Genomic DNA, 22,865 nt, shown 5'->3' with positions numbered 1-22,865 from the left:
GCTGCAACTTGACTTTCTGGAAAAGCACTAGACAGTGTTGCTCAGGGTCTAACATGGGACAGAAGTAGTGTGGGGATGCAAAGGAGTCCCGCAAGCCTGGGTTTGGACCCCCACTGCTCTGCTACAGCCCTAATACAGTCTCTTTTTCCCCTCTGAGCCTCCATGTCTTCATCTGTCTAATGGGGTCAATGTCCCCTACCTGCCAAGGTCATGCTAAGCCCAAAATGAGCAATTTAAAAAGGGATCCTCAACATCTTCCTCCTCAGTTGTGGCTAACCACCAGTTGCATTAAGTCAAGGGCATTACCACACCTTTATTTTCATATCTGACTCCATCGCCAGACTTCAGGGCAGTGATTCTGTGCCATCCGTTGCTGTATTCCCATTCCCCATGCCCAGCACAGCCTGGCCCTAGAAGCCGCCCAGTAGGCATCCACTGCATGAAGGACATTGAGCTGGCAGATAAGCAGCTGGGTACACCTCTCGGTCCTTCCTTAGGACCCCAACACCATCTTAGGCCCCAGTGACCTGAGGATGGACATTGCCCTACAGTCCAATCCTAGCCCCAGCCCAATAGGACACTGTAGGGCTCACCCTGCCCTCTGGGACCCCCACGCCCCGCATCTTCCCCATCAGGCTCACTGAGCGGCAGATAAAAGAACATTGCAAAGGAAGGTCAAGACTCTCAGACACATCTATCTTTATTTGTTTCCTGTCAGAAAATTTCAAGAATTACACCAAAAAATACTTCAGCCTCTGCTACCTACTGACAAAAATACACCACAAAATTATAAAGCGTTCAGCGGTTTTGCTAGGGACAATTTGTTATTCCGCTTTGGATGACAAATGAATTTACAGGTGACTCAGGGTGATGGGAGGTTGGGGGAGAAGGGAGGAAAAATCAGATGAGAGCGTTTGGCAGGATAGTTTGAGCTATGCTAGTCTTAGTACCCAGCTGTTGCATATGATGATTTCAGCAACACAGCAAGCCACAAAAAAACACCCTTTACGTGACCTGTCGGAGACTCGTGAGGAAGCAGTACCACATCTCAAATAACCAACTCTCCCAGCCGGTTCTGGCCCTGTGGGTCCTGAAGCTGACCCTGCAGAACTGGCCTCCCTGAAACGTTTAGGAGAGGCAGGGGAATGCCTGATTCCAGGGAACTGGGAGGCCTGGTCAAGGCTGGATGCTGCTCCTTGTCAGGAGCTTCTAGAACTCAGTTGGGGAGTTTGGACAAATGTCCCCTTTTAACACAACAAAGTGGGCAAAAGACAGTCCCATTTTTCAGCTTCCTTTAGAAAGGATTTGGCATTGTGGCGGCGGGATCTTCAGATCTCTTCCTGGCTGTCACCTGAGGCTCCTGGTTGGAATCCTATTGTTGTTGCTATTTTTAGCAGCACTTTGGGAAACAACAAACAAGAACTGAAAAGTCGGTGCCTGTGCTTATGGCTGGTGGCCTAGTGTCACATGCCTGTCCCGTGCCTTCCTTCTTGCAGCCGCACCTTCCTTCCCTCCCTCTCCCCTCGCTGCTGTCTCATCAACATGGGCAGTATCCAGGTGTGGATCTAGAAAATGCAAGCAAAAGACAAAGAAAATCTGCCCACTTCTCAGCATTTGCTGATGCAGAACCCACCGTCGCAGGGTGAGCATTCAGAGCCCAGGTCATGCGGGTCTGCCCAGGTCCTAGTATGGAGGCCCAGAAAGTTTGTGCTCATCTTGCAAAATGCACCAGAGGACAGTACATTTCACTATGGGTTATGTGCATTCTGGGCTTAGTAATGCCAAAATCAGTTCTTCTCTCCAGCTTGGCCATTCCTCATTTCCTGCGTTCCTACCCTGCAGACCACAGGCTAACCGAAGAGTCCCAGTCTGTGTCACTCACATATTCTGCACCCCCGAACCCCCCACTGAAGCCACGTTTTCTTATCTAAGAAGCCCACAGAGTCTGTGCTCTTCACTGCCCTTCAACGTCTTCCGATGGAGCCAGTTTAATGCTTTTTGTTCATGTTCTTTGTTTCTTTCCTTTTCTGCTGTTACATCTTCCTAACAAAGAATAAGCAGTGGCTTTAAAAATATCTTACATGGGAACAATCAACACGAAACATGCCTTTGTACATGAGCCTGACTCGGGGACGAATCAACAATACCAAGGAACGAAAAGAAATATCGGTTCAGACAACTCCAGCACACACCATGTTTTCGGTGCGCTCCTCCCCCCACCCTGCCCTGCCCCGCCCCCGCCCCCATATCCCAGGAGTACAGTGTTGTCTTGTAACTGGAGCTTGGCTTAGCCAATGGGGGTCCTCCTCTCCACCCCGCCCCCCATTCTGGCTGGGGCAGGCCTCTAGTGGCCCTGGGTCTTGGGCGGCTTGGGCTCATGGATGACAGCGGCTGCCGACAGCCACGGCCCGATGGCCCGGGCAGTGCTCTGCTTGGCCACACTGTAGTGGCTGATGACTGTGTAGAAGCGGCTTCTGGAATTGGGGTCCTGGGAGGAGTAGTACGCATCCAGGGAGGCTGGGATACAGCGTTTGTGCTGGGGAAGAAAGAGACAGAGTCAGGGGTCATTCAGCAAACTGCTTCCAGCCTGCCTACCAACACAGCCACCCTGATTGGGGCGCAGCTGCACTGGGCTGTGGGCCAGAGGGCAGGTGACAGCTCCCGACCTGGGCCTGGCATGCAGCAGCCTTCCCAACACCAGCACCAGCACAAACACCAAAGCTCCACTTAGAAGAAGCCAGACGACCCGAACCTGATATTGACACTGATTCAAGGCCAGCCTTCTCTGCGCACTGACTGTCCGGCTCTAGTGGACGCTCTAGGGAACCCCACAGACTCCCTCTAGCTGGCTGATTCACTTATCCTCTGGTTGCCTCTCTGGGGTGTTGTTCATGGCCAATGACTATTTATTTCCTCCATTTCACACTTGCATCTTCTTTCTCTTACATCAAAAGTCTTGCCGGGTGCGGTGGCTCACGCCTGTAATTCCAGCACTTTGGGAGGCCGAGGTGGGCAGATCACAAGGTCAGGAGTTCAAGACCAGCCTGACCAACAGAGTGAAACCCCATCACTACTAAAAATACAAAAATTAGCTGGGCATGGTGGTGCATGCCTATAATCCCAGCTACTCAGGAGGCTGAGGCAGGAGAATCGCTTGAACCCAGGAGGCAGAGGTTGCAGTGAGCTGAGATGGTGCCACTGCACTCCAGCCTGGGTGACGAAGCGAAATTCCATCTCAAGAAAAGAAAAAGAAAAAAAAGTCTTGGTTCCTAACAACATTCATGTAATGATGTATTTGCATTATCCTACAATAAATATAGAACAGTCACAAAACAGCACTAATATTACTACTAAGAGGTAATGAACCTGCGGACTACTGGACAAACTTGGAGGTTTCCCTGCAGCTCCATGTGTCCTTAGAATACACTCCACCAAGGGTGGGAGGTGAACATGCTGTCATCTACAACCGGTTGAAATATTTCTTTTCTTTGCACGTTTATGTCCTTAACTTGATATAGAGCTAGGTTCTTTAAACAACGAACCTCTTGCTTTTTCTCATTTATTTATTTTTAGATATGTCAAACATTTACATATTTCAAGGACAAATATTTAAGAAGATAGATCCGAAGAAGCCTTGTGTCCATCCCTTCCTCAGGATGAACCATTTTTATTAATTTTTAAAATTTATCCTTCCTGAATTTCGTTCCAAAACAATAAGCAAGTAGCGCTCACCTCCCCTTTGCCTACACACAGGCAGGACCTTCCTTCCATCATTCATCCCTACTATCTTAAGGAGCATTCTTTGTCCATGTATGTAGGCCTTCCTTCCTTATTTTCCCAGTTGTAGTGACATTCGCCGTGTGGATGTGTCACAGTTTATTCAACTGTCCCCTACTGTTCCCATTGTTTTGAGTCTTCCCGAACCTCAGCTTCTTTTTTTTTTTGAGACAGAGTCTTGCTCTGTCCCCCAGGCTGGAGTGCAATGGCATGACCTTGGCTTACTGCAACCTCTACCTCCCGGGTTGAAGCAATTCTCCTACCTCAGCCTCCCAAGTAGCTGGGATTACAGGCATGTGCCACCACACTTGGCTAATTTTGTATTTTTTGGTAGAGATGGGGTTTCTCCATGTTGGTCAAGATGGTCTCAGAACCTCAGCTTCTGACCCCTTGGAGTGTAGTCTAGGAAGCCAGATCTGAACCTCCTCCATGGAAGTTTAGGAGGTCAGATTACACCCTTGGTGGGAGTGTATTCCAAGGACACATGGAGCTGCAGAGAAACCTCCAAGATCGTTCAGTAGTCTCCCGGTTCATTACCTCTTAGTAGTAATATTGGTGCTATTTTGTGACTATATATATTGCTATACATATTGTAGGATAAGGCAAATACATCATTACATGAACGCTGTTAGGAGCCAAGACTTTTGATATAAGAGAAAAGAGATGTAAGTATATAATGGAGGAAATAAATAGTCATTGGCTGTGAGCAATGGCCCAGAGAGGCAACCAGGCGATAGGTGAGTCAACCAGCTAGAGGCGGTCAGATTGGAGTGTAATCCAGGCGGTGCAGAACCGAAGGATACACATTTGCAGGCTGGCACACTTCCTATTTGATCTCCCCACATCAAAACAGAATTATTGTGATGTCTTGGAAAACCCTCTTAACTAAACACTCTCTACGTTTAATTCCTCATGTGTGAAATGGGAGCCAAAGAAACCATATTTCTCAGAATGGTTGTACAGCCCAATTGAAATAATGTTTAAGGAAACATTCAGCAAAGGTTCTGATGTATTAGAGATACTCAGCAAATGGTAATTATAAATATTAATAGCATCAGCTGTGTTCACTCTGAAACAGACTCTGTCTTTATTGCAACTAACATTTGTTGAGAGCGCATTATCTAATAGGCCCTTTGTTAACTGATTTTACTTAAATTCTCTCCGTAAGGCCTCCCAAAAATCCTGGGAACAGGCATTATCAGCCCCCATTTTGCAGGGGAGAAAATGAGGTTCAGAGGGGCAAGGAGACTCCCGGAGGTCATGCAGCAGGTTCCGTTCTCTCAGAGGAGTTTAATCAGAGTGTGGGTCAAGGGGAGACTTGGAGACAGAGCTTCAAAGAACCTCAGAGGCACCAGCCCTGCCTTCACACCTCTGGAGGGCCACTGCAAGGGTAAGCAAATAGCCATTGAGCCACGAAGGCCCACACCAAGCCAAGCTTTTCCAAAACGGAAGAGTCCATGTCAAGAGGTAGCGAGCTGCTTCCCTCATTGTTGATGTGCCGTAGAAGCTGGACCACCTCCTGACCCTGGAGAGCACCATCTTGGGGGAGGAACTCTACTGCCTATTGGAGACTGAGTCCCTCAGGAAAACTTGGAAACTCCTTGCCAAACACATATTCCATTTTAAAGAGTCAGTAAGGAGGTTGTCATACCCAGAATTTGGACACCAGTGAAGAGAAGACATTGATTAACTCTCTTACTGAACTTGAAAGTAACCTGGGGCTACCCAACCACCTCTTACCTTATAGACGAATCCCTCTGGGCAGCTGTGGTCATAGGTGAAGGCTTTGTAAACCACCAGGAACACGATGCACGCAAGGAAAGCTAGGGCCAGGCTGACAAGGATGGTGACCTGGAGGAACACAAAATTGAGAGTCATCCAGCCTCAGTCTGCCCACCTTCGGTATGTGCATGCAGCCTTCAGAGTCCAGGACTGGCAGGCAGCATGGTGTGCTAGAAAGGGGGACAGGTCCAAGGAACTGGTTCTGTCTCGGCTTTGTTACTAACTTGCAGTCTTAGGCAAATCACCTGTGCTCTTTGGGCCTGTTTACGCCTTCTTCAGGATAATCTCTGAAGCTCTGGTTTTGTTTTGTTTTGCTTTGTTTTGTTTGTTTGTTTGTTGTTGTGAGATGGAGTCTCACTCTGTCACCCAGGCTGGAGAGCTGGAGTGCGATGGCGCCATCTCAGCTCACTGCAACCTTTGCCTCCCGGGTTCAAGCGCTTCTCCCTGCCTCAGGCTTCCAAGTAACTGGGATTACAGGCATCCACCAACACACCTGGCTAATTTTTGTATTTTTTAGTAGAGACAGGGTTTCACCATGCTGGCCAGGCTGGTCTTGAACTCCTGATCTCAGGTGATCCAAAGTCACCTCCCAAACTTGGCCTCCCAAAGTACTGGGATTACAGGCATGAACCACTGCGCCCGACCGCTCCTTTCTGATTTAACATGCGATTTCCCCCTCATTTTACTTTTTCTGATAACTATGTGGGATGTAAGGGGGCTGATCAATAAGCCGTCACTTTCAGTGCTTCCTGCTTTCCATCCCTACCCCACGCCACCACTGGTGCATTCCAACCTTGGACATCAACTGCTTCTTTCGCCTTTACTTGGACATCTAACACACTTTCAACACATTCCCAAACCAAATTCCTGCTCTCCTCCCAACCCAAACCTGCTCCGCCTGCATTCTTCTTCATCTCAGAATATGTCAATTTCACATTTGCAGACACTCAGGCCAAATATCCTGAAGTCATCCTTGACTCCCTTTTTCTCACACACCACATCCAATCTACCAGAAGAAACTATCATTTCTGCCTTCAAAGACACACATAACCTGACCACTTCTTACCACCTCCATCATGTCCAACCAAGTGGAAGCGATCATCATCTCATCTGCAGCATCTAACAGCCTTCTAACTAGCGATGACTTCCCTGTCCTCTAGGGTGTATTCAGCACACAGCAACCAGAGAGAGCCTTATAAAATCTAAAACAAAGCAGGGGCCAGGTGCAGTGGCTCACACCTGTAATCTCAGCACTTTGGGAGGCCGAGGTGGGAAGATCACTTGAGGTCAGGAGTTCGTGACCAGCTTGCCCAACACGGTGAAACCCCGTCTCTACTAAAAATACAAAAATTAGCCAGGCGTGGTAGCACACACCTGTAATCCCAGCTACTCGGGAGGCTGAGGCAGGAGAATTGCTTGCACCTGGAAGGTGGAGGCTGTAGTGAGCTGAGATGGCGCCACTGCACTCCAGCCTGGGTGACAGAGTGAGACTCCATCTAAATAAATAAATAAATAAATAAATAAAAGAAAGCATGGCCCTTTTCTGCTCGAAAGCATGCAGTGGTCTCCAGCTCATTCAGAGCATAAACCCAGTTCCTAACTACTATCTGAAAGCAACCTTTAAAAAAACAATACAACACCAAACTAAGTGGGGGCACCATCAGGATTCATCTGAAATCAGTCATTGGTTAATGTCAGAGGCATCTCTAGGCTTGCACTGACCCCATCCCACCACCTATGTACAAGGGGGCAGGGATGCCCCCATGACACTGCGGCATCTGATATTACAAGCAGAATTTGTGTGTGTGTTATTTTTTAAAGCCAGTGTCCCTTTCAGTCAGTTGGCCCAGAAATATGGCAGGATTCTTCTCATGGAGGAAATGTTCTTTTTGATTCAGGAAAAGAATAAAAATAACTTTGGGAGTGTCCATGCCATCTCTTTTCCACCCCAGGGCATGTTTATAAGGAAAGAAGGAGACAGGAGTCTACACTACTCCAAAAATATGAAGTTGTTTGTTGGCAGTTTTAAATACTGGACAGGAGGAATTTGAAAAGGAAAAGAGGAAGATGGATGTGGGGAGGATTCTGTCCACATCTCATGGGCAGACACTGTCTATGAGCAATTCCTAATGAGTGTGTGTATGAAGTTTTAGGACAGTACTGTTTTTAAGCTACTGTTGACACAATGTGCTGTCCATTCTCTCCATTACCCCAAGCCAGCAGTTGAAGCCCGTTGCATGCTTATCAGCCTCCTGCCCTGGATTGCAGTGATAACAGTATGGGGTGAGATGGTGCAGAGATCAGTCCACTTATCACACAGGCAAGAGGTGGAGCCGAGATGGAGAAATCAAGAGAAGTTGGACTTAAAGCAAGAGATACCCTGAAGACACATACGCACCCTAGGAACCTCCTATTTGAACAGTACAGGAAAGGGGGCCAGCCAAGACCAGGACTCACAAATGCTGAGGACCCAGGAACACATGATCAAGTCTACATGGAGTAGAGATATAAAAAATTTTAAATGCCCAGATTTCCCAATAGCCAAAAGGTAGAAACAGCCCAAATTTCCATCCGCTGATGAATGAATAAACAAATTGTGGTCTATCCATGCAACGGAATGTTATTCAGCCATGAAAGGGAATGAAGGACCAGCTGCAGATGCAGACGGCCCTTCCAAACGTGACGCTGAGCCAAAGAACCCAGATGCCAACAGCCACATGTCATGTGATTCCATCTGACAAGCTACCCAGAATGGGGAAATGCACAGAAGCAGGTGCAGACTGGAGCCTGCTAGGGGGTCTGGGGGGATGGGGAATGACTGATAAGGGGTATAGCGTTTCCTTTTGGGGTAATGAAAACGTTTTGAAACTAGACAGAGGTGATGGTTGCACAACATTATGAATACACTAAATGCCACTGCACTGCTCACTTTAAAGTCGTTGTGTTTATGTTACATGAGTTTTCTCTTAGTTTTTTAAGATAAATGCCCAGAGTTCAGGCAGCAGCCTGGCACCTGCAGCTCTGTCCTGGGGACAGGGAGCCAATTTCCTAAGTGGTGACCCTTTCTGTTAAAGGGACATTAAAATCCTGTTGGCATCCTGTCCCCTCAAAGAGAACACACCTGGGCCCAGCCAACAGAGTTGCGTATAGCCACAGGCTCATTCACGGACTGCAGTGCAGCTGCAGAGCTTGTGTGTGCGCAGGAGGGAGTTCAGAGCCTCAGCCCCAGCCTGCCATTGCCTCCAGCCTGATGATGCAGGGTCTGAGGAAGCTGCTGGAAAGGTTCCCATCCCAATGACCATGTGCAACCCCCAATCTTGCCTAGGCAGAGTCCCAGGCCTCTTGGGAGACTCAGGAGCCGGGCAAGACCTCCCAACATGGGTATGGACATGCCCAGCCAGGGCTGGATGCGGCCCCTGGTCAGCAGCGGGTTAGTAAAGGGGCGCTAGGAGCTGGTGCAGGACCCAGCAAGCCCGCCTGTGGGACAGGTTCCCTTTACAGGGTGGGCTGCTCCACTGCTAATGCCCCCTGAGTTAAGAAATCCCAAATAGGAACTGCAGGGGCTGATTCACCAAAGCGCCACCAGGGCCAGAGAGCACTAGCACAGAGCAGGCCTCCAGCAAATGCTTCTGGAAAAAGAAAAGGGAGGGAGGGAGGTTCCTGTGAGGTAGTGGTTTCAAACCCTGCTTCAAATTAGAAGCAGCTGAGGCGCTCAGAAATGCTGATGCCTAGGTTGTCACCACCCCCATGGGTTCTGATTCCATGGGTCCAGGACAAGGCTCTCCAGGTAATTACCATGTGTAACCAGGAAGAGCAGCACTGCTCTAGTAGGACTACCTGTGAGTGGTTCTCAAGCAGCTGCACATGTTAGAATGCCCTGGGATTCAAACGTTTCAAATGATCCTGGTGCTCCAGCCCCACCTCAAACCAATTACACCAGAATCTCTGGGGGTGCAGTCCAGGCCTCGGCATTTCTTGAGGCCCCCAGGTGGTCCCCACATGCAAGCAGTCCTGTGTGCTGACACTTGCCGAGTGTCCTCCATGACTATCAGAGTCAAGGGCCTAACGCTGACTGGTTGCCACGGGTGCGGCTCAGCCCACGGGATTCTGCCCAAGCAGGGCTAACTTCCGCCAGCCCACACCACATGTTCCATGACCCCAGAATTAGGCTGAATGGAGGCTGGTTTAGCTGAAGGAGAGTTTGCCTCCCTGTCCTGAATTTTGGTAACTTCTGCAACTGAAGGCCAATCATTCCCTAAGAGTCTGGTGAGGTCAGACAGCACGTTGTGGTGAATCAGGCACAGGCTCTCCCTTGAGGCCTCACAGTCTACAGGGGGAGGGAGAGATAGACTGATGGGAGCAGACACTTGCAACACAGAGGCGACACCATGACAGGCCATCAGCACAGGGGGCTGCTGGACCTAACTAACCTGGGGGTGGGAGCATCAGGGATGTCCTCCTGGGGGATGTGACATCAGAAGTGACTTCATGGAAGAACATTAGGATGGGGGGGAAGAAGGCTCTGAGCAGAGGAAATGGCATCAGCCATGGACAGAACATGGAAAGCACATGGGCTGTTCTGGAAGCATCATAGGCCTTGGCATGACTGGCCCAAGGGTGTGAGTGATGGGGAAGCATGGGGGCCTGGGCAGGGGGCAAAGAACAGATTACACTTGGACTTGATCTTAAGGACAACAGGGAGCCAGTGACGGTTCTAAGCAGGGAAGTGACAGGGTCAGAATTATGTTTTGGAGTAATGTCTCTGGGGCAACAGAAGGCATGTTTGCAGGGGGATGGCTGAAGGCAAGGAGGCCAGTGGGAAGGCTGATGTGGTAGGGCGTGTCTCAGGTGCTGAGGCCAGACAGGGCAGTGAGGTGGAGTCAATGGCCTAAGATGGCATAGGAGGTGAGCGCAGCACTGCGAGACAAGAGGAGGAAGGGTCGGCTCAGGCCGGAGAGTTTCACAGGTGAGCTTTCTGGATTCTGGATGACGGAGTTGCCAGTGGTTGTTGGGGTGGGGCAGGAGCTGGAGAGTCTTCATTTGGTTCCAGGGCGAGATTTCCTACAGGCAGGTTTCAGTTCTGCGAGGCATCCTACTGAACCCGGCCTCCCTTTCTGGTGGATTTGTGAAATTCAGGGGCCCCACGTGCCTGATCCCTGCAACAAAGCTCCCGCCATGCCGGGCGAGCCTAAGAGGGCTGGGGAGAGGAACTCCCACTTCCCCACAAAGCACCTCAACATGAAAGCCGGATTCCACATCAATATTTATTGACTCGGTTTATATAACCTCCATCCTCAGAGATGTTCTAAAGCCCTTGGTTTCAGCTCTTGAATGTAACAACCTAAGCCTCACAATAAACAGCTCGCTAGTTCTCCTGCACTAGATTGGAGGGTTTCATTAGAGGCACAATCCTCACCACGGAATCACACTCTCTCTGCACCCGTCTCCCCTCACCCACTCACTCAGCCACTCATCATCCGCCCTCATCTACTCACTCAGCCACTCGTTGTCCGCCCTCAACCACTCACTCAGCCACTCGTCATCCACCCTCATCTACTCACTCAGCCACTTGCCGTCCGCTCAGTGCGAGTCTATTAAAGGGCCTACTGTGAGCCGGATGCTGTGCACCATCATGGCCTCAAGCAGTTCACAGGCGGGACAGTCAGACATTCAATGAGCAAATCACCAAAGAAATAACCACAAACCAAGCACTGAATGTGGTCTGAACAGAGCACACGAAGGTTGCTCTTTGATGGGGTGGTCCTGGAAGCGAGAGGGGACTGGGCTCCAGGCAACCCCGGGCCAGAGCACTGCAGCATTCCTGGCTGCCCAGAGATCCTACAACGAAGAGGAGCTCGTGGTTCCAGAGGGCCTGGAAGGAGCAGTCTGTCTGTGACAGAGGGGACAAGGAGGAGAGAGCACTGAGGTGAGGCTGGAAGGAAGGCAGGGGTCAACCCTGTAGGGCTTTGGAGGCCAATATCACCCTTGTCCTGCCCAAGAGAGAAGCTCCCCAGAGAGGCAGCCCTGGTGCTGTCGGGGTAACATCTCCGCTCAGCCTGCACCCCCTCAGCCACCCTCCAGTCTCATGTACCTCTCCCCACTGGTTCACACTGTCCCCTCCAGCCCTGGCACCCTAAGAGTTCCTGCAGTTGCTTCTCTGGGCCTTGGGCCAGGCCTGGAGCCCCCATGTGCCCTTCCTCAGCAAGGAGAACATCTCAGCATTCAGCTCCAGCTCTGAACCCCAATCCGTCCCTGCTCTGTAGCTGGGGCCTGCTTCAGTTCCTCCTCCACAGGAGCACACTGCATCCCCATCACCCCTCACGCCTCCCAGCCACCTTCTACTGGGAAGGCCTCGGACAGCAAGAGAGTCACACCCTTTTCTCTGTGCCCAGCACAGTGACTCATACAAAGTGCGGATCAGACACATTTCCTGACCTGCAGTGTTAAGACCAGAGAGACAGAGAGAGAGAGACAGACACACAGACATACACACACAGACACACACAGAGAGACACATAGAGACACACACACAGAGAGAGAAAGGTACACACACAGATACACAGACACACACACAGAGACACAGACACACACACAGACACAGAGATACGCACACACAGAGACAAACACACACAAAGAGATACACAGTTACATACAGAGAGACACACAGACACACACACATACTGAGAAACACGCACACAGACACACACACACAGAGACAAACACAGAGACACACACACAGTTACACACAGAGACACAGAGACACCACACAGTTATACACATACAGAGACACACACACTGAGAAGGACACACACACACAGACATACACATATACACACACACACAGCCTCCCCCCAGACATCCACGAGCAGACAGTCATGCAACCTGGCCCAAACCATGCCGTGTGCAGATGGAGTGGTGCACGGAAGTACCTGTGTGTCTCCTGTTCTCTTCCCTCTCCTCAACCTCGCCACCTGACACATGTGCCCAACAAAAGCACCTTAACCTTAAGGAGAATCAGGGTTTGGGTTGGCACCCATGAAGACGCACCCACGATTCCTCTTCAGGCTTGTGAGATCCAAGAAAGAAGAGAGGAAGAACTCAAAATAGAGCATGGAGTTGGCGACTCCGGCAAAGATGTGCCAGGACTACAGTCAGTGACCGCTGCCCCACGACCCTCCCTCCATCTAATCACAGTGGCAGGAGTTGTAATCATAATAACAGAGGCTAAGAGTTATTGGGAACACAGTGTATGCTATCATCACAATCATATGAAGTAGAATTATTATCCCCATTTTGCTGATGGAGAAAGTGAGGCTCTGAGAGGTGAAGCGACTTGCCCAAGGTTCCCCAGTTGGTAAGACGTAAGTCCAGAAAAGGCACCAAGGTGTCTCATGGGCACCTTGACTTCATCATACTCATGACCAGCCTCAGCTGTGGCAGGAGGCAGCGCTGCCCACCGCATCTGGGGCCTGACTCTGCAGCAATCCCTGCCTCCACCTCTCCCCCAGAGCCATCCCAGTCAGACACCAGCTCTGCCAGCTTCTGCCTCTGACATAGCTTATTTATCTCCCCCTCCTCCCGTATTCATCATACGCCCCCTGGCCAGACCACCATCACCACTCCCCTGGGTGCAGCAGCCTCCGTGCTGCTCCTCAGCCTCCAGCCTCTAGGATTCCGGTCCACCCTAGACTCTCCAACAAGCCAACGTGGTCACATTGCCTCCCTGATGAATGAGCTGCCACACCTACAGGATGAGGGTTCATCTCCTTGGCAGAGCAGACAAGGCCCTTCCGGATTTAACCTCCACTCCCCTTTCAGCCCCAACCCTGGTCCTCCAAGCTCCAGGCACCCCAGTGTTCCCCACCCCCATGATCTTGCAGCTGCTGGTCTCTGCCTAGAATGCCAGTTCCCACTCCCCAACCTGTCAAGTCACTGCTCACCCTAGACTCAGCTCAACTATCTCCTCCTCCCCAAAGTCTTCCCCAAAAGTCCTCAGGCAATGTTGAGCCTACCCTGTCTGATCACAGCTCTTCAAGACACTTCTCCGAGGGCACTGTAATTAACCTCACCTGTCTGCTGCCCCACTTGGGACACACTTCCCACTTCCATTTACTAGGCACCAATTGTGCCAGGCACTGTTCTTGGCACTGTACATGGATTTGCTCTTGTAAACCTTACGACAGCCCTATGAGGTAGTTGCTATTGTATCTTCATTTTTCAGATGAGGAGACTAAGGCAAAGGGAGGTTGCATAATTTTCTCAAGGTCATCTGAAGTATAGTTTGTCTGATACTGGAAGAATTCTTAGTTGATCCTGAAGTGGTCTCTTTGTCTGCCTGCTGTGCCCCTCAAACATGAGAAGCTTCTCTCTGACAGCTGGGAGAGTTGGACCCTGCATTCTGGAAAATATTTAGGTAGTTCTCTGCAGTAACTATGGCCACATCGTGACAGGAGTCAATCTTGCTTCTGCTTCTGATGAGCTGTGTGACCTTGGGTAAGATGCTTCATCTCTCTGAGCCCCCTTTTCTTCATCTGTTAAATGGGGACCAAAAAAATCAATCCCACCCCATAGGATTGCTGTGAAGATTAAATGAGATGGTGCCTATAAATTGCCTGGCATTATTGGCTCAGCCTATGGGCTTACCTGATAATAACAATCAATCACATATTGGCTATTCAATAATGAGCAAGGCATTTGGCAAGTGATTTTTATGTATGATCTCCTTTAAACCTCATTTTAGCCCTGGAAGCTGAATTATTACCTGCATTTTACAGCTGTAGAAACTGAAGCACAGGGAAGTTTAGTAACTTGTCTGAGGCCACATGGTTACTGAAGGAGAATAGTCTGCTTAGACCTCTGGAGTATCTCATTCTAAAGCCCTCAACCCTAACCATACCTTAATTGATGTTGTGATACATATTTTCCCGTCCTGCGGCTACATTTCCTTGTAACAGCGCAATGAAGCAAGAAACCATGCGCAATGCATACTGTAAACTTATTCTAGTAAGGTATGTCACCACCCAGATAGAAACCGCAGGAATTAGGAAGACAGTGGAGAAAACCAAAAATCCTTCCACTGTCAAGTCAGGATGCTGATCTAGGACCCTCACCATATCAGGAAACATGAACTTCATTAACACTCAGGTACTGCCACATCTTGGCATCACAGTGCACAATAAACCAGTCTTTTTTATGAAGAATGCAAACCCTGGAAGCCTCAAAGTAATAGAACCACTCACATCAGGGAAATTAAACTTTGTGGGGAAATAAAAACAGGGCTGCCAAACAGACATTTGCCTTCTGTATGTGGCAGCTGGAACCTCCAGAGACAGAATTAGGCCTCCTGGCACCTTGTTCCTGGCTGAGCCCCAAAGATGCTGACAATGGGGCTTGAGCAGAAAGTTCATAGGGGTTGCAATCTCAGTAAATTCTGCCCAGATGACACCTGGGTTTTCCTAGAGCTTCCCCTAGTACCAAGTAGTGAATGAAGCAGAGCCTTCAAAGCCAGAAGGTCTAGACTGAAAGCCCAGCTCGCCACCTGCTCACCAATGAACCTGGGAAAGTTGCTTACCCTTTGGAATCCTCAGCTTACTTCTCTGAAAGGTAGGTGACACTGATGGCTGCCTCACAATAGCTGTTGGATGGCAGGGTGTGGTCGTGCATAAAAGCCCTCAGGATAGGCTTAGCCTATCCTAATAGATGCTCAGCCTTTCCCGGGAATGTCTTTAGTTAATTAGCATACACGGAATGCACACATGCATTACAATACTTCATGCCCTGCAACTCCAGGTGCTATCAATGCGCCCACTGTACAATGTTGTATCAGACATAGACGGAGAGACTTGACATATGTGAGGGGCAGGGTGAGGATTAGAACTCAGACCTGTCTCACTCAGAAGCCCAGCTGGCCAACCGTATGGTAGACTGCCTAGAAACCTACAATGACATTACAGTTCATTTTATTAAAAATAGATTTTTAATAAATGCACCATTATTATAAGAACAATACTGAAAATCCAAAAGGAAAAACACCTATCGTCATCCTGCCATCAGTCCCTCATATGTTTTTACAGGCTTGCTTCCTGTTCCCATCTACATGGATCCCAGCTTAAATCTGGATTCCTTCTGTTCCACTCCATTTTACACACTGTGGCCCCTCCAACTTTGTATAATCACATACAGCATCCACACGTGCCGAGTCTGGGCCACCTCAGAATCAAGACAGGCCTTGACCTTACCACTTATACAATGTACGCTAATGCACAAAAAACTGTCATGAGGTATAATCAAGATGACTAATGCCAAAGGAAAGAGTGCCACGTAAATGCTCACATAACAAATTAACGCTTCTTGTTGTCATTGTTATTTTTATAATTATGCATCATTTATGAATTTGGTTCGGCTATCTCCTCAGCACGAAGCCACTGGGTATTACCCTGTGTGGCCTGGGTATTACACAGTATTACATCTGTGATCTGTCCTCCCCAACCAACTGACAGCCCCTCAAGGGCAGGGCCATACCCTCTGTGTTTGAGCTTCCCCAGGGCCCGAGGGCCTCACCCTTCAAGGGTTTTGTGGATGATTGATATTAACGGGGCAGAAAAGTACCTTTGACATGGATCATTTCCTCTCTGACCCTTCCTGTCTCCCCGACCCTAACCATTCTCCCTGAAGGCCACCAAAGCTATCTTCTTAAACTGCTCTTCTGAACACTACATGCTGGGGCTGAAAGCCCTCCCCTGACTTCCCATCTCCTGGCACAGCAGGTCTATGACTTGACTAAGCATCAGAACCATCTAAGGAGACTGGTAAGATGCAGAGTACTGAGTACACATAGATTCTGATCTCCTTGTTCTGCCATAACACCCAGAAATCAACATTTTCCACACAAATACAGGAGGTTTGAATGCAAGTAGCCTGGAGATTGTCATTGGAGTAAGACAATGTTCAAAATCCTTTGTCTGGCTTCTGAAGAAAGGAAGGCAAAAAACTCACATCCTTAAATCGTCAGCTACTCAGCACTTGACAAGTATCATCTCACTAAATCCTACCCAGGATTCCATAAAGGACTGTTGATATTCCTGGTTTTCAGATGGCAAAACTGATTGGAGATGTTGGGTAAATTGTGGATTAAATAATGGATTATCCAGCCCATTAGTAGTGAAGCAAGACCTAGAAGCCAGGTTTGCCTGGATTCAAAACACGTATTATTTCCTTGGCACTGTGCCATTTCTATCATCTGGCCCCTGCTTACCGGTCCCACTTCACCAGTTGTTCCTGCCCCAGACACACACACACACACACACACACACACACACACACACACACATACATACAACAGTCCTAGTTCTGGAAAGTTCTAGGCTGTCTGCTACTAGCAAGCCTTCCATGGCCTCCCACTTAGATGGTGCTCCACACACACACCAGGAAGCCTTCCCAGACTTCCCCCATGAGCAAGGTCCCCCCAGGTTCCCAAGGCCATCAGCTCTGGTTGCAGTCACACATCACATGTGCCATCACGGCCATGTGACACGTCAGCTTGCCCCAGCAGTTCATGAGCTCCTCAAGAGTAGGGCCTATGCCTCAGTGGCCATCTACCCAGCTCTTGGCCTGGGCCTGCACAAAGGGCACACAGGTGAACTCGGAAGAACTCACATCTATTTGCTCCAGCCAACTCCAAGAGACAGGCCCCAGAGCAGAGCCAGACCCTCCCCCTCAGCCCAGAGGGCCATCCGTGGAGATCCCGGCTCCCGTCAGAGGCGCACAACTGTCTCGCTGCATCTCCGCCAACCCTCTGTCTAGACACAGCCTGCATTACCATCTCCATGGAGACATGAGCCCGGCAGCCCAAATAGCTAGTTCCATTAAGCTACTTCCATTCCTCAATCCCCTTTCTTGGCAGAAAAGTTGATGAAAAGAAAAAAAAAAAGAAGAAGGGAAAGGAAGAAGAAAAGAAAGAATCAGATCAGCAAAGTTGGTTTGGAAAATTAAAAATCATCTCCAAATTTCAATGTGTGGCACTGCTAGGCATGCCAGTGGGGGCTTCCCTGCCAGATAAACTCTTCCATGTCTCCCTGTAATTCTTGCAAGGATAAGAATAATGCCTGCTAATACCAGAGTCTAGCATACCCAGCAGTATCTCCTCTGGACATCAGTCAGCCACGCTGGGGAAGATAGCATTTCTGCCCCTGTGTTTAATTTGCTACTTTGTCCATGAGGAGGAAGGAATCTCTACCTTGTCTTCTACCTCCCCACCCTGCTGCCCTAAACAAATACACACAGACACACAGACACACTCTACCTAAGAGGAGTCTTGGAGGGCGTTTTTAGTTCACGTAGTCAGCCTCAGATTGGAAAGGTCTGCAGGCAAGACTGGCCCCTTGGCTGGTGTCTGGGAAGCTGGATTTTAAGAGTGTTCCCACCACTCCCAGAATTGATAGGAGTGGCTCAGCCTGCCTAACCTGTACTTACAACATGGCTTATGTTGAACACCTGGAGTCTGAAACTTGGGTGGGTGTTGAGCAAAGAGTGCCTATGTGACCAGCCCCCCGTGAAAACCCTGGAGACAGTCTCTAACCAGCTTCCCTGGCGGACATTTCCCACACGCCTCTGAAACTGCTGCGGGAGTGAAGTGCATACTCCATGATTCCACTGGGAGAGGATGCTTGGAAGGTGCCTGGTTTCCCCTCAATGCTGCCTCATGCTCTTTTTCTCTTTTCTTTTGCTTATTTTGCTGTGTATCCCTTTGCTGTAAGAGATGCATACAGCCATATGCTGAGCGCTGTGCGTTCTCCTGGTGAATCATTGGACATAGGGATGGTCTTGGGGAGATGCCCCTGTGCTCAATGTGAAGGCAGGAGAAGGCATTCCGTATCTTACTTTTCAGAGTTGAACTCACAACTAGCTATGCTTTACCAGGGACGTGTGCCTTAAAAGGCAGGCACCAGGTTCCAGCCCTTAGCCTTTCTCTTCCTGCCTCCCAGAGCCCAGGCCCCACTAACATCTCTTCCTGGCTGGGTGTGGTGGTTCATGCCTATAATCCCAGCACTTTGGGAGGTCGAGGCAGGAGTATTACTCGGGACCAGGAGTTCAAGACCAGCCTGGGCAACATAGCAAAATCCCATTTCTACAAAAAAGAAAAAAGTAAAAATTAGCTGGGGGTGGTGGTGCACGCCTGTAGTCCCAGCTACTCAGGAGGCTGAGCTGGGAGGATCACTTGAGCCCAGGGAGTTTAAGGCTACAGTGAGTCGTTTACTCCAGCCTGGGCAACAAATCAAGCAAGAACTGTCTCAAACATGCTAACAACAAAATCCCCATAATCTCTTCCTTTCCTTCTTCCCTCATGGGTCAGGATGAGGGTAAGAGTCTTAGTCTTCCTGCACAGAGAAGCCTGGGGTATCTTTTTTGGGCCAGGCTCCTCTGTGCAGGCAGAATAAGACCCTCTTCCTCTCCTTCCTGTGGCATCCTGACCCCAGCTATCTTTCGATGAGCCTGACACTAAACATGGGGAAAAAATACACTCTCTCCTATCTTCTACCTCATGGGTTTCCCTCTGGTGGTGGCGTACACTTTGGACTGCCTCCTTGCACTGCAGGATGAGACCTCTCTTTGGGGTGAGGGTGGGCACAATAGGACAGGAATCTGCAAATTCATTGAGGGCCCCTTCCTGAGCCTCAGCCCCAGCTTTGCTTACCGGAGGTGCTGCCCCTTGGGGTTAGGGATGCTTGCCAGGTGAATACAACAGTTCTTTGTCATTTGGGGCTTTTCCTTATAGATAGACCTCCTCGTCAGTGAGCCTTAGAAGGCAAGAGTGGTGGGATTCCAGCACCCAAAGCCCTTTCCTGATCCCTGTCAGTATCAGTCTGCAGATGGGGGTCATGACTGACCCCACGTCTACTCGACCCCTTCAAGGGGCTCGCCAATTTCACCTTTAAATAATACCTAGAAGCTCACATGTTCCCAGGTCAGGAAGTATGTTTCACTGTGACTTCACCTTTGTATCCATCTGTTCTGTCCTGATAAAGACAAAAACAGGTCTTGACCTGCTTTGGCCTGAAGCCAGAAACACCCAAGCTTAGATTCCCACCCATTACTTTCTGGGTCTCTTATTACATTTCCTGGGCTCAGCTGTCTCGTCTGGAAATGAGAATCCTAATGGCCACCTTGAAGCACCGATGTAAGGAGGAAATGAAATCTTTGTGTAGAAATGCCAAGCCCAGCGCCTGGCATAGAGCAGGTGCCCAGAGACCAAGGATCTGGGAGAAGGAACACGCCTTAGGATCTAAAGTCTTGTTCCCTCTCCCTGTCCCGTAGTTCCCATGTTTCAAATGAGTTTTTTTGATGCCAAACAGACTGCATTTATTCAATATGAATGAATTCATTCTCCTGTTTTGGATTTATCAGACTCATGCACATATCTGAGAATAGGAGATAACCAGGGTGACCACGATGTTTCTGTTGGTCTATTTGGCCTCATCAGAAGAAAAGAAATCGTTTCCTTGGGGTATTGTGGAATACTGGAATGACACTGAACAGCCTTTGCTACTGGCCAGAGCTGGTCTGGAGCCAGTGTAGCTTCTGGGGGCAGACGGACTCTCTACCTACAGCTTCTCCCACTACTACCACCTGTGTGACTTTGAGCAAGATTTGTGACATCTCTAAGCCTCAGTTTCTTCACTTACAAAATGGAAATTAGAATACTCTCTCATACCCCAAAACACCGAAAGGTGGAATAAGATCATGGAGCTCACCTGTCTGGCTTCATTCAGTCTGAAACAGTGAGTGTTGGGTAAATGGCATCTAAGTCAATATATCGGAACAATTCCTGTAAAGATCCTCTCTTGGATAGAAATGACAATCCTAAAATGGCAAGACAGGTTCGGGAGGTAACATCTGTGGAAGGTCTGTTTACTGCCCATTGTTCTATCTAATCCCTCAATCGAGGCTGATCCCTAAAGAAGGAGTTGGCTTTGTCTGTGGGCTGTGCTCTCATATCCAAGACGATTTCACTGGGAAGGCTTAAGATGCTTATTAGAATTTACTAAACATGATGTAGGTATTTTAACTTCATTTCTTATTAACAATTTTTTTTTTTTTTTTTTTTTTAAGGAGGTTTTCCTTCTGGTACCCAGTCTGGAGTGCAGTGGTGCGATCTCGGCTCACTGCAGCCTCAACCTCCCAGGCTCAAGCGATCCTCCCACCTCAGCCTCCCAAGTAGCTTGGACTACAGGCGTGTACCTGTAGTAGCTAATTTTTTTATTATTTTTTGTAGAGATGGAGTCTCACTATGTTTCCCAGGTTGTTCTCAAGCTCTTGGCTTCAAGTAACCCTCCTACCTCAGCCTCCCAAAGTGCTGGGATTATAAGCATGAGCCACCATGCTCAGCCTCATTTCTTACTAGTAATTTTTAAAACCAACTCTATAAGGTAGAGCCTGTCATTTTTCCTGTTTTATACATGAAGAAAATGAAACCCAGAGTAGTTAAGTCACCTGCCTATAAGGAAACTCAGTTAATGAATGGAGTAGCCAAGATTTGAATTCAGGTGTGACCCCAAAGGCCATGTGTACCTTCTACTTACTCCACAGCCTCTGGAGTGGCTGTATGATTGTTGAAGCGTGGAATACACGGCTTCTCTCCATCCTCAAACCAAAAAGATCACATTATCATAATGTTTGGTCAGCTCCCCATGGAAGCCCCCCAAAAACTCATTAAAGAAGCCCATTCTCCAGGGCCCCAATGAATCTAAGTAAATTGCCTCTTGAAAGTAAAAGGAAAATGAAACATCTGTGGCCTCCAACTGTATATGAGCAATAATTCAGGAGTCTCTTTCAGAACCCAGAGAGGAAAGCTCCCCACGGGAAGAAGGAGGGGTGTAGAACTGTGATTCCTGGGTGGAGAGCCAGAAACTCACAAATACTTGTGGAATCCTTGAAAGAGAAAAAGCACAGTTCACACTGGAATATTCCAAAGCAGTAATTCATTTCCCAAATTAATGTGCTGCGGTGTAATTGCTAGGAAGAAGAGCGAGGGTCCGAGGGCCCTGCCGATGTAGGAGATAAATCTCTGCGCTCCCGAAATGTTTTTCATTTTAAAAGTTCAAGCCATCATTCAACATGGGCCAGAGGATATTAAGACCTTTGACAGTGAACCTCTTACAGGATGGAGAAGCTGAGGCCTTAACTCACAAGGTTGTGCCTTTATAAGGCGACAAAGCAAAAGCAAGTGCGTCATCGATGAAAACCTGTTTACCTGGATCTCACCGACCTGTTGAGAGGAAAGGAGCCAACCTGGCCTGGTAACCTTCTCTGTGCAAGCAGGGAGCAGGCACACACCACCAATGAGTGAAGAGGCTGGTGTGGCATGCTCGGGACCTAGAGGGAAACTGCCTTATTGACAGGGAACAGCAGCTGCACAGCTCCAGACAATCACTGCCAAGGACGGGAATGAGATTCTAACATGGCCGACCTGATTTTTCAAGAAAGGTAGAGATCATGAAATTACATGGAATTTCCCAGTTTTTAAATTGGGGATGGTGCTTTTGTTACTTGCATTAAGCCTTTCAACAACGCTGTCTGGTTGGGCTTTTCATCCCTATTTTAGAGGAAATAAGTTTCCAGAAAGTGATTGGCCCAGGGTCAGTTAGCCAGCAATCACCCCAATCTGTTCAACAAGGCCCAGGGTGAGGCCAGGAGTGTGACTTGTCAGGGCTGAGCCGGGAGCTGGCTCCCAGCTGGCACCATGGGCTCCTGTGGCCAGTTACTTTACAGGGCAGGGCAGGGGGTTAAATGGGTCTGAAACATGCGTCCACAAAAAATCTCCAAATAAGTACAGGCCACCGCCTACCACAATGGAGGGATTTGAGAATGTAGAGGAGAAGGAACTAATATTCATTGAGCATCCCTACAAGCCAGGAGCTGGGCTTTGTGTGCATTGCTTTAGTTTAAGTCCAAAATAACAACAATGGTTTGACAAAGATGTCATTAATCCCCATCTGACTGTGGCAAGGTGAAAGGACTTCCTAGCCTCACACAGCCAGACCAGATCGAGCCTCTTCTTTCTGACATTTGCTCAATACACCTAGGCCTTCCTCTGGTCTGGGATGTGGAGCTTTCATCCGTGAACTTGTTAATCGCCAGCGCTTGGGAAAAATGATCCAAACAAGAAAACCCTCACAAGTCTCACCAGGGTCATTTTGTACGAAGTGAAACTCAGGAAATTAAGATGTCGTTGCACAGCCTTGCTGTTTCCACAGGCAATGATTATAGCTACAAATTTGTCCCAAAGTGCAGGCAAATGGGTTTGGAGC

The 22,865-nt window shown here is 48.9% G+C and overlaps 1 protein-coding gene across 7 annotated transcripts in view; it reads right to left on the bottom strand.

Moving 5' to 3' along the window:
• Positions 1–675: 675 nt before the first annotated feature.
• Positions 676–22,865, bottom strand: part of LOC105515862 (neuron-specific protein family member 2) — a 61,249-nt gene continuing 39,059 nt past the window's right edge. For 6 of the 7 annotated variants that reach the window (XM_011947815.1, XM_011947819.1, XM_011947817.1 and 3 more), the window contains 2 exons: positions 5,518–5,628; positions 676–2,536 (listed from right to left, as the gene is read on the bottom strand). In XM_011947815.1, the coding sequence (XP_011803205.1) occupies positions 2,345–2,536; positions 5,518–5,628 (303 nt within the window). In that variant the 3' untranslated portion in view covers positions 676–2,344. Of the gene's footprint in view, positions 2,537–5,517; positions 5,629–17,214; positions 17,329–22,865 lie in introns of those variants that run through there. The other variant, XM_011947820.1, reaches the window with a different exon arrangement.

Source organism: Colobus angolensis, unplaced genomic scaffold, assembly GCF_000951035.1.
Source record: "Colobus angolensis palliatus isolate OR3802 unplaced genomic scaffold, Cang.pa_1.0 Scaffold27, whole genome shotgun sequence".
In the NCBI taxonomy this organism is placed as follows: Eukaryota; Metazoa; Chordata; class Mammalia; order Primates; family Cercopithecidae; genus Colobus; species Colobus angolensis.
The sequence above is the reverse complement of the archived record's forward strand: the minus strand, read 5'-3'. Positions and strand labels throughout refer to the sequence as shown.